Source organism: Dipodomys merriami, unplaced genomic scaffold, assembly GCF_024711535.1.
Source record: "Dipodomys merriami isolate MVZ:Mamm:240054 unplaced genomic scaffold, mDipMer1.0.p SCAF_22, whole genome shotgun sequence".
In the NCBI taxonomy this organism is placed as follows: domain Eukaryota; kingdom Metazoa; phylum Chordata; class Mammalia; order Rodentia; family Heteromyidae; genus Dipodomys; species Dipodomys merriami.
Window position 1 is genome coordinate 13,541,561 of NW_027203604.1, and position 19,771 is coordinate 13,561,331.

The 19,771-nt window shown below is 42.9% G+C and overlaps 1 protein-coding gene and 1 pseudogene across 11 annotated transcripts in view; one reads left to right on the top strand and one right to left on the bottom strand.

Moving 5' to 3' along the window:
* The window catches only part of LOC138834718 (putative serine protease 47), a 50,283-nt gene that overhangs the window by 169 nt on the left and 30,343 nt on the right, over nucleotides 1-19,771 (top strand). For 8 of the 11 annotated variants that reach the window (XR_011374241.1, XM_070033363.1, XM_070033360.1 and 5 more), the window contains exons 2-5: nucleotides 4,013-4,050; nucleotides 7,062-7,222; nucleotides 7,674-7,792; nucleotides 14,435-14,644. Coding sequence is in view for 10 of the 11 variants with exons in the window: in XM_070033363.1 (XP_069889464.1) it covers nucleotides 4,013-4,050; nucleotides 7,062-7,222; nucleotides 7,674-7,792; nucleotides 14,435-14,644 (528 nt within the window). In the remaining variant the exon portion in view is untranslated. Of the gene's footprint in view, nucleotides 1-2,755; nucleotides 2,810-4,012; nucleotides 4,051-7,061; nucleotides 7,223-7,673; nucleotides 7,793-14,434; nucleotides 14,645-19,771 lie in introns of all 11 variants that reach the window. The other 3 variants (XM_070033364.1, XM_070033362.1, XM_070033361.1) reach the window with 2 other exon arrangements.
* On the bottom strand, nucleotides 13,036-13,457 carry LOC138834589 (large ribosomal subunit protein eL33-like; annotated as a pseudogene).

The window sequence follows — 19,771 nt, forward strand, 5'->3', positions numbered from 1 at the left end:
GTGCCTGCCAAAGCGCGTTTTTGGGAGGGCGCTGCTCGTCCTTTGGGCCGGGCGCCCTGTGCTCCCTTCCCCGGCCCTCAGCCTGCGCTGACGCCCCGCCGGAGGCCGCCCCGCCGGAGGCCGCCCCGCGTCCCGGCCCGGGCCGCCCGGGGGCGCAGGCGCAGAGGTAACTTAACTGAATCCTGCGGGTCTAGCCCTTGCTGCTTCCCCGCCCGGCTCACCCCGCCGGAGGGGTTTTGCCGCTTCACAGCGGGGGCCCCCTCTGCGAGCACTGGCTGAGGCGTCAAGCCTGCCACTGCACGGGAAGGCCGCGGCATCGACCGGAATACCCATCAGTTACACGTTAAAAATTGCCCGGCCAGAGCCTCCTGAGCTCCAGTTTTCGACTCCTCTTCCCAGTCGTAAAGTCTTCAAACGTAGCACGGTCTCCGGTTTCTAAGGGCTCATTTGATAACGGTTCCTTGGATGGAGAGTTTGGCAATACAGGCGAAGGTTCTGGACACTTTGGACACTTAGTGAAGACATCACCTAATTCTTCAGGCATGTAATCAGCTGTCAGACCATGGCAACTATAATCCCATGCCACTGGAAACCCGGCCCTGGGGAAGAAACAGGATCTGACTGTTCCCTCCTAATTACCGACATTTATATTCCTGGCTTTTATTGTGCCTGCGTGTGTGTGCATGTGTGTGCACACTCACGTTGATACTAGGGCTTGAACTGAGGGCCTGAGTATTGTCCTTGAATTTTTTGCTCAAAGCTAGCGCTCTACCACATGAGCCACAGCTCATGACTTTTTGTTTTTTTTTGCCAGTCCTGGGACTTGAACTTTGGGCCTGGCCACTGCCCTTGAGCTTCTTTTGCTCAAGGCTAGCACTCTACCACTCGAGCCACAGCGCCACTTCTAGCTTTTTCTGTTTATGTGGTACTGAGGAATCTAACCCAGGACTTTGTGCATGCTAGGCAAGCACTCTACCAACTAAGTCCCAGCTTACTGACTTTTAATGGTGATGCAATTCAATAAACTTTTTTTTTTTTTTTTTTTTTTTTTTGGTTGTGGGGCTTGAACTCTGGGCCTGGGCGCTGTCCCTCAGCTCTTCAGCTCAAGGCAAGTGCTCTGCCACTTGAGCCACAGTGCCCACTTCCGGCTTTTTCTGTATATGTGGTGCTGAGGAATTGAACCACGGCTTCATACATGTTAGGCAAGCGCTCTACCACTGAGCCACCTCCCAGCCCTCAATCAACTTTTTATTTAAGCCATTTTCATGTCTTTACTAGAAACATTTCTTGTCTTTTTTGTGTGTCAAGTTCAGTAAGTTTCAAGAACAAGATATATTTAGAAGTGTGTTTCCAGATATACAGTTTTCCCTCTTATGAAATGAGGGAGCAAAAATAGAGGATTGTGAGTACAGTAAAGATCTAATTGAACTTTGTTTATTCATCAAGAATAATATTTTTCCTTGAAAACTTACTTTAAACAGATGCAAAAGGCATGTATTTAACAAGTAAATACTCCTGTACATGGCTTATAAACAATTTTACATACAAAATTTTCATCTTCATTGAAGTATCTTATATATATATATATTTTGAGCAAGGTATTGGTGGTTCTTACCTGTAGTCCTAGCTACTTATGAGGCTAAGATCTGTGGATCACAGCCCAAAGCTAGTCTAGGCAGGAAAGTTGGAGACTCATACTCACTCTCTCTCTCTCCTTCTCTCTCTCTCTCTCTCTCTCTCCTTCTCTCTCTCTCTCTCCTTCTCTCTCTCTCTCTCTCTCTCTCTCTCTCTCTCTCTGTGTCTCTCTCACAGCAGGATCATATGCTTCCTGTCATGTACCCCAACACCATTTCAGGCAGTCCAACCAAAAATGACAAGAGTCATTTTTGTCCTCCAGCTAATGCTGGGAAAGGAACCTGTAGGATTAATTTGATTTCCTTTCTGGAATCAGTCATTACCAGTATCTGTGTTCTGTTTTTTAAGTTCAGTACTAGGCCAATTATAAGCACATGACCCTCTAGCAGAGGAAGAAGGGGCTCTGTCCCTCCCTTGTGCTTCTTCCTTCTCAGTGCTCATAACAGGCCTCAGTATCTAGTAAAATACTGGTTGTCACCTGTTACTAATAAGGAAACTTAATATCACACAGCTATTTGAGGTGATTCGTCAGTTGTCATACACAGGTCTAGAAATGGATCCTTGATTGTTTCCACAGAAATAAGCAAGGTATATTAGGGACATAGTTTGCAAGAGGGGTGCCTTACATCCTTCGGTAGAACCAACTTTTCTTTTTTTGTCAGTTGTAGGGCTTGAACTCTGGGGCTGAGTGCTGTCCCTGCCCTCTTCAGTTCATGGCTAATGATCTACCACTTGAGCCACAGTGCCAGTTCTGGTCTTCTGATTGTTTATTGGAGATAAGAGTCTCATGGACTTCCCTGCCCGGGCTGGCTTTGAACTGTGATCCTCAGATCTCAGCCTCCTGAGTAGCTAGGATTACAGGCGTGAGCCACCAGTGCCCAGCTGCAAAGAAACTTTTAAGTGGAGTTGTGGCTCCAGTGGTAGAGCATAAGCCTTGAGCACAAAAGCTCAGGGACAGCACCCAGGCCCCAAGTTCAAGCCTTAGGACCAGCACACATAATGACAATAAGAATAGAAAAAGAAAATTTCCAGATCTTTGTTTGGCTTAATTTTGCACATACAAACTTTACATTCATACTAACCAAAGAAACTTTTTTTTTTTTTTTTTTTTTTTGGTCAGTCATGGGCCTTGAACTCTGGGCCTGAACTCTATCTCTCAGCTCTTCAGCTCTAGGTGAGTGCTCTACGACTTGAGCCACAGTGCCACTTCCTGTTTTTTTGTGGTTTATTGGAGGTAACGGTTTCACAGCCTTTCCTGCCTGGGCTGACTTTGAACCAAGATCCTCAGATCTCAGCCTCCTAAGTAGCTAGGATTACAGGCTCGAGCCACAGGCGACTGGCCCAAAGAAACTTTTTAAGGACCAGGAAATCTTTATCTGGTAGATGACTGAAGGCTGTTGAAGTGGGAGTGTGGGTCCAACGAGGGTCTTGATTCATTTTGCTAAGGCTTAGAAAAACTCATTTGTGAGACAAATTTATGAGGTCTTTAGAGAAGCTTGATTGCCTAAGGCTCTCTCTAGATGGTTGTTCATGGAAGCTCTTCAGGCACCTGAATCTCGCGTGTCTAGATGAAGAGGCCAGAAAGATTTAGGATGCAGGCCTGGGCCTGAGGGACATTTCCTTGGTTAAAGCTTAATTTACTTCATTGCTGCACCTTCATACAAAGTCTTCTCTGATCTCATTTCCAGTCCTCCCTCCTTGTAGCAGCCAAAGCAATCTTCCCAAAGAACACTTTGGCCCTGTTATTCCCTTATTGAGAGTTCTCAAATTTTTATTTTTTTTTCATTAAGGTTTTGGGAATTTGGTCTAAGCCAACTTCCAGTTCCTTTCCCTATTCCTTTACAACCAGACTCTTATTTTCTAATTAAGGTCAAATACCCATCTTTTTTTGGGGGGGGGGTCCGGTTGTGGGGCCTGAACTCTGGGCCTGGGTGCTGTCCCTCAGCTCTTCAGCTCAAGGCTAGCGCTCTACCACTTGAGCCACAGCACCACTTCCGGCTTTTTTTCTTTTTGCTTATGTGGTGCTGAGGAATCGAACCCAGGGCCTCACGCATGCAAGGCAAGTGCTCAACCACTGAGCCACCTTCCCAGCCCAAATACCCATCTTTTTTGACATCTTTGCCCACCTATTTCTCCCTAGAGTGCTCCAGCCAGTCTTTTTGAAACTTGATCAGTAATCACTTCTCTGCCCTGACTACCTACCACCTCCATTTAGTGCTTACGTATTATTTGATTGCTTTTATGTCTGAATCTGTCTCTTAATTACCGTGGTGAGGTTTATTGAGTGATTTGGCCTTTAGTCCCTCCACAGGGCTTGGGAAGTGAGCGGCTAACTACATTTTGGCTGACCATACTCTACTTTCCCTTCTTGTTCTAGGTCTGGAATGAAGTTTCAAGGACTAAAGAACTGTGGAGGTGAGTGAGAAGCTAACAGTGGAACTACAAAAGGAGATGGCTGCACTGGATAAGACTTGTGATAACTGTCTACATTTCTAGCTTTCTAGAATGCATAGAAAGGATGATTCAGATAGGAGTCTCCTGTCTGTGGAATACAAGTAGAATGGAAGACTTGATATCAAGTAGGATTATAAAACTCAGGGGCAGAAATGTACAATAAATGAATGTAACTGGCTCAGAAGATACAACAACTGAATTATGATTAAATTACTTTTTTGTTGTTGATACTGTAGTTTGAACTCAGTACATCGCTCTGGGTTGGGTCACTTGCTCAGTTGGTACTCCACCACTTGAGTCATACCTCCTCCAGACATGTGCTTTGGTGATTAATTTGGAGACAGAGTCTAGTGAACTTTTCTGTCTGGACTGGCTTTGAACAGTGATCCTCCAGGTTTCAACCTCATGAGTAGCTAGGATTATAGCTATGAGCCATCAACACCTTCTTGTTTATTTTATTTTTAAATATAATTTTACTGTTATTAAGGTGCTGTACCAGAAGGGGTTACCATTTCAGGTAATGAGTAATGAGTACATTTCTTTCTTTTTTTTGGGGGGGGGGCCCTGAAGTCTGGGCCTGGGCTCTCTTCAGCTCTTCAGCTCAAGGCTAGTAGTACTCTACCACTTGAGCCACAGCACCACTTCTGGCTTTTTTCTTTTTGCTTATGTGGTGCTGAGGAATTGAACCCAGGGCCTCATGCATGCAAGGCAAGCGCTGTACCACTGAGCCACCTACCCAGCCCCAATTATATAACTTTTACTTTTTTGTTTTTTTGTCGGTCATGGGGCTTGAACTCTGGGCCTGGGCGCTGTCCCTGTGCTCTTGAGCCCCAGCGCCACTTCCAGAGTACATTTCTTTTTTGGACAATATCACCCCTTTCTTTTCTTTCCCCAGTTTTCCCCTCCCATGCCTGCTGCCTGTCCATATAGTATATACTGAATAGTATTATTGTTCACTCTCTCTTCCTCCTTTTTTGCATTTGTTTTATTATTTGTTCATTTTGGTTTTTGTTGGTTTTAGGGCTTAAACTCAGGGCCTGGGTTCTGTCCCTGAGCCTCTTTGTGCTCAAGGCATGAAGTGTCGCTACCATTTGAGCCACAGTGCCACCAGTTTTCTGGTGGTTAATTGGAGATAAAAGTCTCATGAACTTTCCTGTCTGGGTTGCCTTTGAACCTTGATCCTCAGATCTTAGCTTCCTGAGTAGCTAGGATTACATGAAAGAATCACTGGCCCCCAACTGGGGAAATCTGATTTTTTTATTGTTGGCAGCTATGTCTTCATGTGGCCTCTTATAACATGGAACAAACAAAGTAATCTGGGAGTTCTTTCTTCCCACAGACTGTTAGGGTGCTAGATGTGGTAGAAAGCCAGAGAGTCAGCAAGCAGAATAAGCCTTTTTTCCTATGTGGGCACTGCAGTCTTCAATGTACAGAAGCTTTCTAGTGCTTGGTACTGGCCTGACATGTAGGTGCTCAATAATTGTACAAGTTATCACATGTTATTTTGTCCTTGTTTAAACCACACTGCTGTGATCCTCTCGTTTTCTATGTGACCTCATTCTGTTTCTCCTGAGACAGGAGTGCTGGACTAGAGTTAGAGGATGCCATATTATTGCTGTGCAGTGTTAGTGCTGGGAGTCCCCATTGATCAGGCCTTCTCAGCTTTGGATAGCCAGGTGACCATTCCAGTTGCTCTTAACCTCTGCAGTACCAAGTTACTTCTTTCTGGAACTTAGACAGTAGCTTGAAGCCACATGAAGAAATCAAACCAACCAATAGGCTCACATTTGTCATACCAGCTGTACAGGAAGTAGAGACTAGAAGGATCAGCCAGGCAAAATTTTTACTAGATCTCATCTGAACACAAAAGGCTAGGCATAGTGGCATAGTGGCATGCTCCTGTCCTCCCAGCTGCGGGGGAAACATAAATTGGATTGTGGTTTAGGCTGGCTCACATAAAAAGTGAGACCCACATCTTAAAACAATGCTGGGCACACAGTACCTCATGCCTGTAATCCTAGCTATTCAGGAAGCTGAGATCTGAGGATCTCTGTTTCGAAGCCGGCCTGCACAGAAAAGTCAATGAGACTGTTATCTCCAAATAACCATAAAAAGCCAGAGCTGTGGCTCAAGTGGTAGAACACTAGCTTTGAACACAAAATCTCTGGGACAATACTTAAGCCCAGAGTTCAAGGTCCAGGACTAGCAAAATAAATAAAGCAAGATGGGTATTGGTGACTTATTCGTATAATCTTAGCTTTTGAGGGTCATGGTTTAAAGCCAGCCTAGGTAGAAAACACCATGAAACTTCATTGCTAAAATAACCAACCAAAAGCCAGGTTAATAGCTTGGCTTAAATGGGAGAGCACTAGTCAAGCAAACTGAGAGAACATAGAATCTGAGTTTAAACCCCAGAACCATCTCTACCCCAAAAGATATATCATGCAAATAATAACCAAAAGAGAGCTGAATTGTGCTAATATAAGACAAAACAGACATTGAGAGGGAAAAAATGGTACTACACACAAAGAAAGGTATTTTATAATGATAAATCAATTAGTCTAGCAAGAAGATGATAGTTATAGATGCCTCTGGCCACAAAGCAAGAAAAATACATAAGGGGTTGGCAGAAATGAAGAAAGACATAGTTAATTTTACAATAATAGTGGAGGCATTGAGAATCCCATTTGAATCCCAGTTGATTAACTTCTACATCTCCCAAGTGTAGAATGGAGGTGAGATTTTTACCTCATAGGGTTGTGGAAAAATTCCATTGGATACATAAAACAGCACTTCATGCCTGATGTGTAGTTAACACTCATTCAGTGTTCCTTTATCCCCATTTACGGGAGAGATGGCTGAGACCTAGGTAGACAAAATTGGTTGGCAAAGCCAGGATTCAAAACTCAATCTATTAGCTCCAAAGTCTATGACTGCTACATCCTGCCTTCAGTTGTGGGTCTGTTTTTCAGGCAGCTGTGTCTGAGACGCTGGTCCTCCTGCAGAGCCTCTCAAATGGTCCCTGGCACACAAACATGGAAACAGTACTATCTCTCCCGGTCTGAGCTGGAGTTTCGAGTGGAATCTGGGCGGCCCGAGGACTTTGTTTACAAAACTATTGCTGGGCATACAGGTATGGTGTAGGAAATGTAGTGACTATGTCCACTCCCACTTACCCTCCACTCACCTCATGGTGAAGTCATGGGATTTGGAGTTTCAACCAATGACTTGGAGAAGGCTACTTGATGATTAAGTATTTTGCTAGTTCTGTAAACATTTGTGTTATGTCATCTGATCCTCATAGTAACCCTATGAGGAAGATATAGTCACATCATTTTTAGAGTAGTCAGAAGCAGAAACCTAGAGGCTAAGGAGTAGTTTAATGTCATGTTGCTGAAGAGAGACAGTCCAGAGAACAGCTTCTTTCAGAGAGCAGCTAGTTCTTTCCTATTTTATTGTGCCCAAGTAACCAAGTGACCATTGTGTATCTAAGACAGAAGCAGAGTGACGGTTTTACTTCAAAACATTTTCCTCAAGTAGAGTGTCCAATCTCTGGCTGTCTATGTTTCTATGTTCTCTCATAGGACAGATAAATCAGCTGGCTTATGTGTCGACCAATGAGTACCGGTTTGACGGAACAGAGAAGTCTGTGGTCTGCACTGTGTCTGCGGATTGCACTGTGCGTGCCTGGGATTTGTGTGAGGTGAGCTGGCCCTGGAAGGGAAAACAATGCCGAAGTGTCCAAAGTCCTTACTGTGTCCTGGTCTCATCATGACCCTTTGTGTAATTTTATTTACTTACTTTGGAAAGCTTCTGGGATTAGGAATAGAAGCCCCATTTTGCAGATGAAAAATCTGAGCTCACAAGAGGCTCAGTTACCACACCAGGCCACAGTAGTAACAAGTAGACAGTGGATCTATGTTTGAAATTTGAGTGTGACCATTCTCACGTGACACATTCTTGGCTTTCTGTTTTGTGCCCTTGGGAAGCTGAACTGTACCAGCTGTGCCTGGTGGGGACTGTGTTAGCATTCCAGCTTTCTTTACTATTCCTCACCCCTTCCTTGCAAGCATTTCTGGACTTGAATCTGAGATCTCTTAGTCATGTGATTCTCCACATGGTTTTAGCCTACTGGGCCATGTTGCCTAGATTATTAGACATTTTAGTCATCCCCATATGTAAGTCTAGATAACTTGGTTAACATTTTAAACATTGTTAACCCTTGGCAGTTAAAAGGTTTTAGTTTTTTGGGGTTTTTTTTTTTTTTTGATCCAGTCGTGGGGCCTGAACTCTGGGCCTGGGCGCGGTGTCCCTCAGCTCTTCAGCTCAAGGCTAGCACTCTACCACTTGAGCCACAGCGCCACGTCCGGCTTTTTTTCTTTTTGTTTATGTGGTGCTGAGGAATCGAACCCAGGGCCTCAGGCATGCAAGGCAAGCGCTCTACCACTGAGCCACCTTCCCAGCCCAAGGTTTTAGTTTTTATATCTTGTTTTCTTATTAGTAGCAGTCCAATTTTTTTTGTCCATTGTGGGACCTGAACTCTGGGCCTGGGTGCTGTCCCTCAGGTCTTCAGCTCAAGGCTAGCACTCTACCACTTGAGCCACAGCGCCACTTCCAGCTTTTTTTTTCTTTTTGCTTATGTGGTGCTGAGGAATTGAACCCAGGGCCTCATGCATGCAAGGCAAGCACTCTACCACTGAGCCACCTTCCCAGCCAAGGTATTCATTATTATCCTAACTTTATAGACATAAATTGGGACTAAGGGAGGAAGATGTCTCTGAAACTTGAACTATATGGTTGCTTGTAAATCCAGGAGTTCTGCCTAGGGTCACACGCAAATGGAACACAGCCTCCTGTAATGGATAGTGTCCTAGAATCTGTGGAATACTTTGTATTTTTGAATGCCTTAGACAGAGATATCTGTAGTATCTTACTTGATTTTTATTTTTTGTGATGTTGGGGATTAAACCCAAGGCTTTGTAAGTATTACACAAGTGTTCTACCACTGAACTATACTCTCAACCCTAGGTAGGATGTTACTACTTTATGTAAATAGTCTTTTGTCAATAACTTTTCTTTTACCATTCATTAGGTTTGCTGGCAGTGGATGTTGCCTCTGACAAGAGAACTTAGTATTGAAAATCCATAGCAGATTAGGTCTCCTGGGGACTAGCCAGTATATCAAGAGACCTAGCTGAGCTCAGGTCCCTGCTTAACCTTCATTCCCTGTGAGGGTAGCTCCTCCTGAAAGAGAGACCTGCCTGTGGGTTGTAGACTTGTGACCAAAGGCAGGCTTACACTCAGGGGCTCTTGGGAATCAAACTTTTTTTTTTTTTTTGGGTCCGGTCGTGAGGCCTGAACTCTGGGCCTGGGCACTGTCCCTCAGCTCTTCAGCTCAAGGCTAGCGCTCTACCACTTGAGCCACAGTGCCACTTCCGGCTTTTTTCTTTTTGCTTATGTGGTGCTGAGGAATCGAACCCAGGGCCTCGAGCATGCAAGGCAAGCGCTCTACCACTGAGCCACCTTCCCAGCCCCGGGAATCAAACTTTGAATTTTTGAAAAAAGAAAATCGTCTGTATAGTTGGTGCTCGTTCTTGTGCCCTCCAAGATTCATGCTGAAACTTAATCCCCTATGCACCAGTATTGGGAAGTAATGAGTTAGGAAGTTTCTGCCCTCATCTGGGATCTTAGGTACTTAAAAGGGCTTGATGGTTCATACCTATAATCCTTACTACTCAGGAGGTTGAGGTCTGGATTGAAGTTTGAAGCCAGTCTGGGCAGAAAGTCTGTGAGACTCTCATCTCCAGTTAACTGCTAAAAAGCCAACAGTGGAGATGTGACACAAGACTGTGACTCAAGGCTAGCTGTGCTAATCTTGTGCAAAAGAAACTCAGGGACAGTGCCCAGGCTCTGAGTTTAAGCCCCAGGACTGGCACAAATGAAAGGGTATGTGTGTGGCTTGATAGAGGGAGTTACTCTGGTCTCCCTCCTACCTACCTTCCACAATGAACAGACAAGGGCATTTCACTCTCTTGAGGAAGCAAGAAGTCTTGATTAGCTGGGCCCCTGTGGCTCACACTGGTAATCCTGTCTACTCAGGAGGCTTCAATCAGAGATTTGAAGTTCTAAGCTAGGCTAGACAGGAAAGTCTTTGAGACTCTGTCTCCAGTTAACTAACAAAAAGGTAGTCTGAAAGTGCAGATTGTACAGATTATACTAAGTAAAGTACCAGCTGTGAGCAAGTAAGTCAAGTGAATGCCAGGCTTTGCTCAGACAACTGAAGCTGTTTGTGCCTTGATTTGAGATTCTTTTTTCTTTTTTTTTTTCGTTTTTTAAATTAGCATCAGTTAGTTGCACAAGAAAATTTCATTTTTGCATGTCCATTTGACCATGGTAAAGCCTCTTTCATTTAGGATAAGAAAGCTTCTGTTCTGAATAAATTAACCAATCTGTCCTTTTGTTACTACAGCTAGATGGAGCAAGGCAGTTAATTCCTATTGGAGTTTGTAGTCACTACAGTGATTGGCAATGTATTAGTTTTATGTTGCTGTAATAAATACATGAGATAAACAATTCAAAGCAGGAAAGATTTATTTGTTTCAGAGGTTTTAGCTGTGGTCAGTTGGCTATATTGTTTTTGTGGTGAGGCAGAGTATCATGGCTAAACGGTGTAATAGAACAGCGCTTCTCATTTCCTGTGGTGTGGTAGCAGAGACAGATTTTTTTTTTGGCTGGGGGGAGAAGGGGGCTAGTTTTGAGACAGTATTTCATAGCCCAGGCTATTAACACATATTTGGGATTCTTCTTGTTGTTTCTCCTAAGTGAGAATTATAGGTATGTGGTACCATACTGCTCTCCAGATTTTTTTTTGTTTTCTTTTTCTTTGAGATTTTGTTTTTTTTTCTTTGCTTTTATTTTCTTGTTTTGTAGTCCAGAGTGGCCTCAAACTCACCATTCTTTAACCTCAGCCTCTTGAATGCTGGGATTACAGACTTGCACTGCTGTATCTGGCATTACTACAGATTGATTTTTTCTCTGTTAAAGATTTTTTGTTAGCATCTATTAATTATACAAAGTCAGGTTTCATTGTGACATTTCCATACATACATACACTGTCCCCCAATCAAACTCACCTTCTCCATTTCTTTTCATCATCCTCTCAGCCCCTACAAGCATGATTTGGTAAGCAAAGATTGTAAAACAAATACCATGTTTCTTACATATAACACAGGACCAGCTTTTCAAAGACATTTATTGATTCCTGAAACATCTTTTTATTACAAATACAGGTATCAAAACAATCCTGAATTTTGTGTGTGTGTGTGTGTGTGTGTGTGTGTGTGTGTGTGTGTGTGTGTGTGTGTGTGTGTGTGTGTGTGTGTGTGTGTGTGTGTGTGTGTGTGTGTGTGTGTGTGTGTGTGTGTGTGTGTGTGTGTGTGTGTGTGTGTGTGTTGGTAGTAGGGCTTTTACTCAGGGCCTGGGCACTGTCCCTGAGCTTTTTTGCTCAAAGCTGTTGCTGTACCACTTGAGGCATAGCTCTTCTGCTTTTTGGTGGTTAATCCGAGGTTAGAGTCTCATGGACTTTATCCTGCTTGGCCTGACTTGGAACCACAATCCTCAGATCCTTCCGAGTAGCTAGGATTTACAGGTGTGAGCCACCAGCTTCTGGCCTCTGAATACATTTTTGATACTACTACTAGTCAGCACCCACACTACTTCAAAAATTAACACAATTTGTGACAGTATTCCTTGTCCTTCCTACTTAACCAGTTTAAACTGCAGCTCTTCCACTCTCTCGGATGGATTGTGGCTTTCAGAAGCATTCTATTTTCATTGTCAAATGACACCTCTTGCCTTGCTTTCATTTTGTAAACCTTAATTCTATTTCAAATCCTCCAGTGTCATAACACAGAAAGAAAATTCTCTGCATTTTGCTGTATCTTAACACAGGAAGACAGTTCACTGCATCTTGCCTCCATTATATGGAAAGATGGTGTCTTAATGGCAGTGTCGTAACATAGAAAGAAAAATTTCTGCATTTTGCCTCCATTATATGGAAAGACGGTTTCCTCCTGTGTCTAGCATATAGAGCTTTAAAACAATTATTCATAATAAATTCATTCAACATAAGTTTATTCAAACTGTGTAATTCTTGTGTTGCTAAACACTCTTGTCGCCTGCAAAGATTAAATTGTTTTTGAGCCTCCTAGAATTTTTTTTTTTTTTAACTAGTCCTGGAGCTTGAACTCAAGAGCCTGGACAATGTCTCTGAGCTTCTTTTGCTCAAGGCTAGCGCTCAACCACTTGAGCCACAGCACCATTTCTAGCATTAGGGCTTCATACATACTAAGTAAGCACTCTACCACTAAGCCACATTCCCATCCTGCCTCCTAGAATTTTCTCACATTCAGTATTCTCAACTTCTCATGCTAGTAACCCTCAGATTAAATATATAATCTTTTTTTTATCATGATCAGATACGATGATGGCAATGGCTTATTTAAGCAACAGAAATCAACTGATAGGGTAAACAAACTAATAAAGGAATACCAAGATAATATGATTGATTGGAGTGAAATGAGTGATTGGAATGAAAATTCTGGGGCAACAGTAAGTAGACACACCCTAATGTCCAATTCAGTGCATGATGGGTCTGGTGTTCCTAGTTTTCAAAGAGATCATGGAATGGTCCCAATTCAGGCATTGTCTTCCTCTGGATTAGTGGCCCGTGTATGTAGGATAGGCTTTGGGGCTAGCCAGTGGTGGCACTACTGGGCACATCCCAAATTGGGTGGAAATGTTCTAAAGGGTAGCTACTGCCATAAACTATGGTTAGTTTATCATGTTGTGTGCTATGTGTATGTGTTTTTTAAGATGTGCATTTAGTAATATCAAAGAGAAGATGCTTATTAATTTATAATGTATTTGAGAGGTAATGTGTGTGTGTTTTTTTTTTTTTTTGCAGATTTACTTTATTTAATTTTCATTAGTTTAAATTCTGGAGGGGTACAGCATCACACGGATTCTGTGTCCAATGGCCTTAGCAGGAAGGTTGCTTCAGAATTTGGCACGAACCATGTCACTGTTTCCATGGGCACACGTTACCTTTCCCCAGATTACTCTTGTTTTGTTAGGTTTGCCGCTAGGAGTCACTGTGTTGTTTTTTGCTTTGTATACATAAGCACATCTCTTGCCCAAGTAGAAATCGGTATCACCTCGGGCATAAACGCCTTCAATTTTAAAGAGAGCCGTGTGCTCCCTTTGGTTCTGGAGACCCCGCTTATAGCCAGCAAAAATGGCCTTGCACCATAGCCTTCTAGACATTATGCCTTTTAGAAGTCCAGTTCCCAGCAGGCCTCCACAGGCTCCAAGATAATGGAGAGAGGAAGGCTGTGTGTTTTTTTTATACACATTCATTTGTAATAATGGGTCTGTTTAGTCTTTTGTGTCTTGTCATACAAGTTTGTAAAGCTCTTCATTCCCTTATCTGTAATTGTAATTTCAAAATCCAAGAAATTCTGGACATAAGGTTATAAGCTGAATGACAGAATTCATTTGCTTCCAAATCAAATCTGAACTGATATTCACTGTACTTATTCTATTTAGTGTGACTATTCATTTGTTTTCTTGTAGAAATATTAATATGTGTGATTACTGAGCTGGAGGTGCTGCCACAAAATCTTTTGGAAGCTAATGTATTATCGTATATACACTAAATTATTTTTCTAAAATCTGAAAATTTTATAATTCTGAAACATCTAGCCCCAAGGGTTTCAGATAAAGATTGTGGATCTCTATTTTCTCTTAACTAATTTAGAAGGGTTTGTTTTAAAAAATGTGAAATGCTTTTATATTCTAGTTTTTTCACTTTGTGTATTAAATAATTTTTTAAATGACAAAAAAAACCCTGGATTTCCATAAGACTTAAGACAGCTGAAAGCAATAGATGATAGTGCACAGCCTGGGTTCTGTGCATGGGGTCAATGTTGCATTGGCCTTTCAGTTCAGTCTGTAGCTTCCTTTCCTTCATTGGAGCCCTAGGTAACACTGGATATGGCATGTCATTGTGAATGCCTCTTCCTCTTCGTAGAACTCTGTGGATGCTATCTTCAGGAGACCTTTCCAGTTGCCCTAGCTTGATTCCTGCCCTCAGTCTAACTGGGACACACCTGTCTTTACTATTTTCTCTGTAGTGCTATAGGGTGGGGCACATCCTTTTCACCTGTGCTATCCTGTATGCACGGTAGAGTCTGGTATAAAGCAGACACAAGTAAATATATGCCTATTGAATGCATGAAAATGGTATGTTTATAATGAATGGACTCTGTGTCAATTTTGTTGTTAGGGCACAGAGATCTGGTCCAGCCCTGCGCAGCCAGCTCCTCTGGTGAATTTGGTGACCTACCCTCAGCAGCAGCTAGTCATCACTGTGGACACAGAGGGATTGATAAAAGTGTGGGGAGCAGAGACTGGATGTGAGGGGGCTTCCTTCTCCTTACTGACTTCCTGTGCCGCAGTCGAGGCCTATGACCAGCCTGAGAATCCCTTTCTGCTGGTGAGTTCCCTAGCTCTGCAAGGCCTAGCTGATTGCCAGGTCCTAGATCCTAGCCCCGTGACCACATGATACATATGCATGGAGTCTTCAGGGCAGACTCCTTCTTGCCTACCATGTTGAGTGCAGACTCCTGTCTTTCAGTTTCTGTCTGTAGCCTCTCATTTTTGCTCAGTTAGAGCCAGCTCTGTGGACTCCTGGGGTTCTGTGGTCACATGCCCTTGCTTTCTTGTCTATTGGTCTGTCTCAGTATCTTTCTTCTACCTGCAATTTCTTTTAACTTCAGTTCTGTTTTATTCATTTATTTTGTGTGTGTGTGTGTGTGTGTGTGTGTGTGCGCGTGTGCGTGTGCGTGTGTGTGTGTGTGTGTGTGTGTGTGTGTGTGTGTGTGTGTGTGTGTGTCAGTTCTGGGGCTTTAACTTAGGGCCTCGACACTGTCTCTGAGCTTCTTTTTCTCAAGGTGAGCACTTTGCCACTTGAGTCATACCACTTCTGGTTTTGTGGTGGTTTATTGGCAATCAGAGTCTCACGAATTTTCCTGCCTGGGCTGGCTTTGAACCTGGATCCTCACATCTCAGCCTCTTGAGTAGCTAGGATTACAGGCATAAGCTACTGGCACCTGGCTAAGGTTCAGGTTTTCTTTTTCTTTTTCTTTTTTTAAACTGACAACAGCTAGACATGATGGTGCATGTCTGTAATTCTAGCCACCGAGGAGGGTGAGGCAAGAGAATAGTTAAGTCTAGACAACTTGGTGAGATGCTCTCAAATTTAAAAATGGTATAAATGGCTAGGTAATATGCCTCAAGCCTTTAATTCTGATTACTTGGAAGGCATTGCTGGGGGATCACAATGTGAGACAAAATATGTTTATAAGATTCTATGTAAACCAATGGCTGGGTGAAGATGCCACATGCTTATTCTCTCAGCTTTGGGGGAAAGACAATGGCTGTATGCAGTAGCATGCACCTGTCATTCCCAGTGATGTGAGGAAGCACAAGCAGGAGGATCTCAGTTCAGGTAAGACAGGCGTAAGGCAAGACCCTATCTCAAAAATAAACAACACAAAAAGGGTCTGGGAAAAAGGTTCAAGTAGTAGAGCCACTGCCTGGCAAGCCTGAGGCCATAAATTCAATCTCCAGCACTTAAAAAAAGTTGAGCAGCAGAAGACCATTTGTCATTTACCTAGCTAATGTGAGGTCCTATATTTAATCCTCAGTACCACCACCACCACTTAAAAAAAAAAAAGCCTGCAGTGCCAGTTAGCTTAATAATAGTAAAATAATTAAACAAGGTGGGTGTGGTGGGCATACCAGTAATGCTAGGACTTGGAAGGCTGAGGCAGGATGGTTGGGAGTTCAAGGCCAGACTGGGTTACAGGCTGAGCTCAGGCCAGTGTGGACTTCATAGCAAGACACCCTGTCCCATAAAGGGGGGAAAAAGGAATTGGATAGGCTTGTATACAGAAGATGGCAGAAATTTGAATCCTAAGCCTATAACTGGGGCTGTTTTTGCCCTGGAGATGTATATTTCAAGGCACATATAAGGTAAGCATTCTTTTCACAGTCCAGACACAGAAGCTGGAATTCAAGGGCAATAAGAATGGGTCCTGTGTGGTGTGGCCTCAGGGAAAGGGGGATGAGCAGGTTGCAGCTCAGTTCCTTGATCAGTTGGTAGGAGTGAGGGAAGTCCCCATGCCTTACATATTTCTATTTCCAAATTCACATGTGAATGGATACTGGCAGGGTGAACAGCAAACAACAGACAGTGTAAAGCCAAGGGCTATAGATGCAGTAGACACGTTTTGGTGTTTAAAGCTATAACAAATGAAATAACAGGTTGAACAAAGAACCCAGTAGACATTCTAGAATAGAAGACTTCATTAAGAAAGGTAAAGAAATAAGTGGTTAGAGGCCAGTGTATATGTGGGTACACATTGACTGGAGGGAGTAAGGGGAGTTTGTATTGCTGGTAGTGTGATGTTTCTTGGATGTTGACATGAATATTGTAATAAGTTCATTGAGGTTTTGTGTAGTTCTCTGTGTGTTGTTTATCACTTTAAAAAGTTAATGAAGCTGGGCTTCGGTGGCTCATGCCTGTAATCCTAGCTACTCAGGAGGCTGAGATACGAGGATCATGGTTCAAAGCCAGCCGAGGCCAGAAAATCCATGACTCTTATCTCCAGTTAACCACCATAAAACCAGAAGTGGCACTGTGGCTCAAGTGGTAGAGGGTTTACCTTGAGCTGAAGAGCTGAGGGATTTCGCCAAGCCCCAGAGTTCAAGACCCACAACTGACCAAAAAAAAAAAAAAAAAGATATAAAAGAATTGAGCGTGCTATGGATGGTCCTTGTAATACCAGGATGCATGGAAGGAAAGAAGAATTGCAGTCTGAGACGGGCTCAGACAAAATCATGAAACCATACAAAACTTCCCCATACCTGAAAGTTAAAAAAAAAGTATAGGGGTGTGACTCAAGTGGTAGAGCGCCAAGTATAACCCCCGAAAAGAAAAAGTATAGAAAAGAATTAAGATTAGAAGAAAAATAAAAACAATTCTCTATAATAACTCCAGGGATGCTCAGAGTGGTAAATGTGGAAGAGAAAGAGAACTGGACAAGGGCTTCTCGATTTTTATTTATTTTTTGGTGCTGGTCCTGGCATTTGAACTCAGGGCCTGGGTGCTGTCCCAAAGCTTTCTTGTTTAAAAAAAAATTAGTTTACTTTATTATTATTGTAGAAGTGATATACAAAGGGGTTAGAATTACATGAGTCAGGTAAGTACATTTTCTTTTGTACAGTGTAATCTGTTCCCTCACTCTGTCCCATTTCCTCCCTCCTGTCTCCACCCATGAGTTGTCTAGTTCACTTTCATGAATGTCCAGTGTTCACCACTGCTGCGCTTTTTCACCCTTTTTCCATCGAGTTCTCTGCCCTCTCCTCCACCCTCCCAAAGATGTACATGTGAATACACCATATATAAGGTAAAGAAGAGAGAATCATCAAAAACTGAAAACTAAAAGAAAAAGTTTTGTATATACACGTGAATACACCATATATAAAATAAGAGAGATTCATCAAAAACTGAAAACTAAAAGAAAAAGTTTTGTTTACGTATTTTGGAGTTTGTTTCACTATGTATATTGTCTTACATAAATACGAAGAGGTGCTTAGGCATTGCACTTTTGTGATTCTCTTCTGAGTATCCTCTTTTGGTTTCACTGTATGTGAGTATCTAGATTCTTATATAATTTTAAATCTAATGCATATCAGAGAGAATATGCACCATTTGTCTCTGAGCTTGGCTTATGTCACTTAGCATGATTTGTTCCATCCATTTCCCTGAAAATGACATTTTATTCTTTCTAATGGCTGTGTATAATTCCAGTGTGTATAGGTACCATATTTTTTGGATCCACGTATCTATTGTGGGGCATCTGGGCTGTTTCCGTATCTTGGCTTTTGTGAATAATGCAACAATAAACGTGGATGTGCAGGTGTCCTTATCATATCCTGGCTCATGATGTTCAGGGTAGATGCCTAGGAGTGGTATGGCTGGATCATAGGGAAGACCATGTTTAGTTTTTTGAGTAACCTCCAGACTGCTTTCCAGAGTGGTTGTACTAGTTTACATTCCCACCAACAGTGCAGTAGGGTTCCTATTTCCCTACATTCCCACCAGCATTTGTTATTGTTCAAATTCATAATCAAAAGCTTTCTTGCTTAAGGCTAGCACTCCACTACTCCATTTCTGGCTATTTTGGTGGGTAGTTGGAGATAATAGTATGGGTCTTTTCTGAGCTGGCTTCAAATCAGGATCCTCAGATGTCCGATGCCTGAATAGCTAGGATTACAAGCATGAGCCATTTGGTGCCTGGCTTTCATTTTTCTATTGAGATAGGATCTTGCTAAGTATGAAGCTTAGACTAGCCTCAAACTTGCAAACCTCCACTTCACAAGTCTAGGATTATAGGAGTATGCTACTACACACACTCTTCCTTGGGCTGTCACATACAGCAGGGTAGTGCTGTCCAAAAAGTCTGTGAGTGAACTTCCTGGGTTGCTTAGATGTTCTCAGAGCCAGTAGTCCTGGATAGGGTATCCTATTCTAGGGCCCTCCATCTGGAGAAAGGCTTTGTTCTCCAACAAAGGGGATTCCATAGGTCATCTTGGTGTGCCTTTCTCTTGAAGCCACTGTGGATGTACTTAGTAAGGAAACATCTGTGGGTACTGCTTCCAGGGCCTGAGGTAAGGAAAAACTGAGAACAGAGTTGCAGGCTTAGGAACTGTAAGCCTCCACCATCAGAAGAGCCCTATGTATGGCCAGCAGTTTTTATTCTGTGGAACCAAGGACAGGTTTCGCTCTAGGGTCTGTGGGCAGCTTGTGGCCTTCAGCAGACATGAATCGGTGTGGGAGGAGGTCCCTGAAGCCAATGTGGTGCAGGGGCACTAATGAGATGCTTGTGTTGGACACTTGGGAGCCTTGTGTTATGAAATGTACACGTTGAAATGGACTTTTGTAGGGTACACTCTATATGGGTCTAAGTAAAATTTGTGAATGAGAATCTGAGGTTTCTGGTAATAGTGAATAAGGCTTACCACCAAACCACACACAGAATCAAATACTGTGGCACTGGGCTTTTGCAGAAACAGCTTTATTGAAGGCCAGCTACCAAAGAGGTAACCCTATTTGTCTCAAATTCTTAAATTCAAAGGAATTTAAGTAGCTTGTTAAGGCTGATGCTTTTCCATTTGAGCCACAGTGCTACTTCTAGTTTTCTGGTGGTTAATTGGAGATAAGAGTTTCATGGATTTTCCTGCCCAAGCTGGCTTTGAACTGTGATCCTCAGGTCTCAGTCTCCTGAGTAGCTAATATTAAAGGCATGAGCCACTGATGCCCAACTTAAATATCAGTTATTGAAACTTAGTCATGATGGGACCCAGCAAGTACAGGATAGAGCAACACAGCACAGGTGCCTGCTGCCACCTACCAGCAGAACTACAGGACAAGCCAAAGCAAGAGAAATATGGGGCTTCACATCTACATGTTGCTGGTTTGCTGTGGTCACCTTGGAGGGGAAAAGTTGGGAATAGCACCCCTTCTTCATAGTTTAAGAGAGTCCCTGGCACCTCT